Genomic DNA, 3,810 nt, shown 5'->3' with positions numbered 1-3,810 from the left:
ACGCGGCGGCGGCGCGCGGCGGGACTATGACGGAGACGGGGGCTGCGCGCGACGACACGTTGCGGACGAGCGCGCCAGGGGCGCCCTCCGGGGGGCCGCGGGATGTGACGTTCCCCACGAGGGTGGCGTTGCCCAGGGCCTCCTCGGCTTGTGTGGTGGCGTTGCGGGCCGCGCGCGCGAGCTTGGCGGTGAAGATGGCTGGGCAGGGGGGCCGGCCGCAGGTGCGGGCGCAGGCGTTCTCGCGGATCATGAAGTCCTTGTCGCAGGCGCCGTACTCGGCCTGGTGGCGGAACCAAGGACGTTTGCGACGCGAGGTTGCGATGCGGGTCGCTTCGGGGCAGCAAGAGTGGGTTGCGCATGTCCCCTGACGGCATTGGCGCTATCCGCACTGTCACGCTGCAGACACCCCTGTTGAGCATCTAACTTCACTGTTGAGCGGCTCTCTCATTGTTGTGCTCTGCTGGGAGTGCACAACATTCTCAGTTCTAGTAGCGTAGCAGTGATGCGAATCAGCAGCAGGTGCGCAGCCCGCGCCCCACCTGCTGAGCGCACGAGTAGTTTGAGCCAGCTGGGGGCACGTCCGTGCAGCCCGGCGGGACGCCGCTGGGGCCGGGCGGGGGTGGGACGGCGGTAGCGCACGGCCAGCGCTTGCAGGTGTCTGTGCGGGCAGCAGCGGATTGAGGGGTGTCAAACGGTCTTGTGGCCGCGGCAGCTGTGCGCCTCCCGAGCTAACCAGTCCACACGCGCCTACAATTACCAAGTTGCTTCAAAGTAACTACGTGAAACTGCCTCCGACACAGTGCAACAAGTCAGGCAAATCGCTCACCAGCACAGAAGCCGCCCTCGAGCATCCATGACGCCTCGCACGCCCCGAACTTCTTCTGCTGGGCGCAGGTGTAGTTGCTGCCCGGGGGCTTCTTGTCAGTGCAGAGCTCCGGCACGGCCGCCACCGCAATCACGCGGCGGGGAACGTTGTGGCAGGCGGTCCTGCACGACGGGGGAGGGGCGGTGCCGCATGTGGATCAATGGGCGGAATTTTCAGGATTGGGCGGGCTAAGTTTGGGTGGATGGGATGCAGACAAGCACAACAACCGGGGCCGTTCGGCTGGCTGGTTTGGCTGCAGGTTGCAGTTGGGTACCACGTCGTGTGTGTGCATTTCCACCCCTCTGCCTCTCAGGGTGGGCTCGCCTGTTGCAGGTATGGGAGCAGTAGCTGCCAGATGTCATGAACTCCTTATCGCACGCACCAAACTTGGCCTGCACACACAATGAGGAGATGTTGCTGCATCCTTGCATCGGTGCTTTGCTCAACAAGTCTGTTCAACAGGCAAACAAGGACAGCAGAGATCGATCCGCTCCAAGATCAGCGATGTGTCAGGCTCAGGCTGGCGGAGCGACGAAGGTTGGTGGAAACATCAAGAATCAGCACTGGCGTGCGCCCTGTGACAGCAGGCGCCTGCCCATTCAGGGTCTCGGCCACGTGCCGGGTAGCTTGCAGATGGAACGTCCAGGGTCGGCAGCGCGCTCCCACCTGCTGTGCGCACGTGTAGCGCGAGTCCGGGGGCACATCCGTGCACACGTCACCGGGCTGGGTCGGGTAGACGTACCACTGCTTGTTGCCGCTGGACTCCACACGCAGCAGGCGCCGGGGCAGGCCATCTGATTGAGGTGAGGCACAGAGGTGGAGTAAGCATTGGGCGGGTCGAGGGTGACCGGGGGTTCAACATGGCTGGGCAGTTAGGCAGGTCAGGAGCTGCAGGATGGTGGCCGATGTGACGCGCAGCTGGTATGTTGATTGTGGGGGTGGGATGACTGGGCACACACAATTTTCAAGCAGGCCAACGCACAATGTGATTACACTGGTCTCTTGCAAATGTCAGGGGCGCAGGGGCGTGCACGAGTGCACGAGGCTGCAATCGGGGGGCAACTGCGTGGTGAAACACACGAGGTTGTGGCCTCACCGGCACGGACAGGGGCTGCGGCCAACATCAGCCCACATAGACACCACGCTAAACACCCCACCAGGTGCCGCCTCATGGCTGCCGAATCCGAGGTGCGTTTCCAGAGGGGCCGATCAAGGCGACTGCAACAAGCTGCAAGATGGCGTGCTCAATGCGAGAGGAATCCGGTCATGTATGACAGGAGCAATTCGAAGGCTGCCGACACCCTAATCCCGTTGTCCATTTTTCGCCCGGGCGCTCGGAGGTTGAACTCCGCACGCGAGTCGTTGAGTTCCTGACTACCTTGTTAGCCACGACCATTCAGGGTTTTTTGAGAGACCAGAATATCCCCGAATCAAGAAACCTAGGCAGTGTAGCGTCCATCGCACTGCCTGAGGCGGCTGTGTTTGCAGGTGTTGACCAGTCAACAGTGGGGGATGGGCAGCATCTGCGTGCATCTTTGCGTGCGATGGCAGAATCGCACACTTCGCCATCTGTCGCCCAAGCAAGAACGCACTTGCAAAGATGACCACAGCTAAGCAAAGCCAAACTTGGAGGCGTGCTGCTGCGGTCAGCCGGGCCCTGCAAACTGACAGAAGCCCTCAATTAGCAAGCACTCGTGCCGTAAGAAGCAAAGCCAGTTACAACAGCCGCGAGACACACGCCAGCTGAGGGGCAGTTCTCGTCTCTTCCACGCACCCCACCCATGCCCCCTCCCAGGCTGCAGGCTCCTCAACAACTGCCCTGCAGCCGGCAAGCCCTGCTGACTGGGTTCCGCAGCCGTTCCATCGCTGGGTGCAGCACGACTCAGCATGATTACCCCAACAACCCAGCAATGACATCATCATGACATCACACAATGCGCTCCAGCTCCTTGGCGTACATCAGGGCGTTCTGGATGAGGGCCACCCCAGCGGCGCCCGCGCCACCGCCGCCGCCGCCCTCTGCGCCGTCCACGTCCATACCGTCGCCGGCCGCGCCCCTGGCACCAAACGAGACAAGATCGCCCTTCACCTCCCAGCCGCGCTGCGCGTACAGGTGCAGGTTGATGCACGGCAGGCATCATGCATGTCACTCTTGAGGGAATCGGCGGGGTCACGCGGAAGGGGGTGGCAATACACAAAGAGAGCGGGCCTGTGCAGAGGCACAGCTCATGCCTAACGCCGATTGCCCTGCTCACAACTTCTGGATGTGGCCTCTTGGCTGCCCCTTCACGCCGCGCGTCAAGCACGCCCCCTCACCTGCTCTGCGTACGCCGCGGCCTCCTTGGCGCTCTTGAACATCATCAGCCGCTGCGTGTCCCCCAGGGTCAGGCTGGCGTACGCGCGCTCGCTGCAGCTGGCAATCTCGTCGCGCACCGTGGAGGTGAGCTGGTCGATGTAGTAGGCCGCAAACTCGCCGGGCAGCTGCTGGCTTGCACCCAGGACCTGGCAGGGGTACCACGGGAGGCGCAACTGGGTGACGGCTGTGTTTTTTTGAAAAAACGCACGTGTGTGTTGTGATGAGAAAGCGGGCGTTACCGTAGGGGCCATGGATGATGCCAGGGGTGATTTGGAGGAAAGCAGCAGCACGCAGGCTTTGCACAGGGTTGAATGGCATGGCAGGGCGTGCAGGGCATGATGTCGGCAAGGGGAGGCGCACCAATAGGCATGGGAGCGTGGAAGCCCGCGGACTTGCAGGCCTTGAGCACAGGCTGTGCCCTTCTGTCGAGCTGACTGCTTGCTGCACACAATTCGCAGCCAACCTCGCCGATAAATGACCCGGTGTCCTCGCACCACTGCCCCAGTCATCGCCCATTCTATCTCAGCCTTCTCATAACAATCTCACGGCCGAAGGACTGACCGCCCACCTGCACCACACCCCTGTGCCC

At 62.4% G+C, this 3,810-nt stretch overlaps 2 protein-coding genes across 2 annotated transcripts; both read right to left on the bottom strand.

Moving 5' to 3' along the window:
• Window positions 1-24: 24 nt before the first annotated feature.
• MNEG_14955 (hypothetical protein) lies at window positions 25-1,288 on the bottom strand (the record flags this gene model as incomplete). Its single annotated transcript, XM_014036575.1, has 5 exons — window positions 25-42; window positions 119-280; window positions 540-658; window positions 827-987; window positions 1,248-1,288. 5 exons carry the CDS (start codon window positions 1,286-1,288, stop codon window positions 25-27), a joined length of 501 nt encoding a protein of 166 aa, XP_013892029.1.
• Window positions 1,289-2,792: 1,504 nt separating this feature from the next.
• On the bottom strand, window positions 2,793-3,472 carry MNEG_14954 (26S proteasome regulatory subunit N12; the record flags this gene model as incomplete). Its single annotated transcript, XM_014036574.1, has 3 exons — window positions 2,793-2,966; window positions 3,182-3,367; window positions 3,461-3,472. 3 exons carry the CDS (start codon window positions 3,470-3,472, stop codon window positions 2,793-2,795), a joined length of 372 nt encoding a protein of 123 aa, XP_013892028.1.
• Between the last annotated feature and the right edge of the window lie 338 nt (window positions 3,473-3,810).

Source organism: Monoraphidium neglectum, assembly GCF_000611645.1.
Source record: "Monoraphidium neglectum strain SAG 48.87 unplaced genomic scaffold scaffold04902, whole genome shotgun sequence".
In the NCBI taxonomy this organism is placed as follows: Eukaryota; Viridiplantae; Chlorophyta; class Chlorophyceae; order Sphaeropleales; family Selenastraceae; genus Monoraphidium; species Monoraphidium neglectum.
Note: the sequence above shows the minus strand (reverse complement) of the source record. Positions and strands in the feature narration are given on the sequence as shown.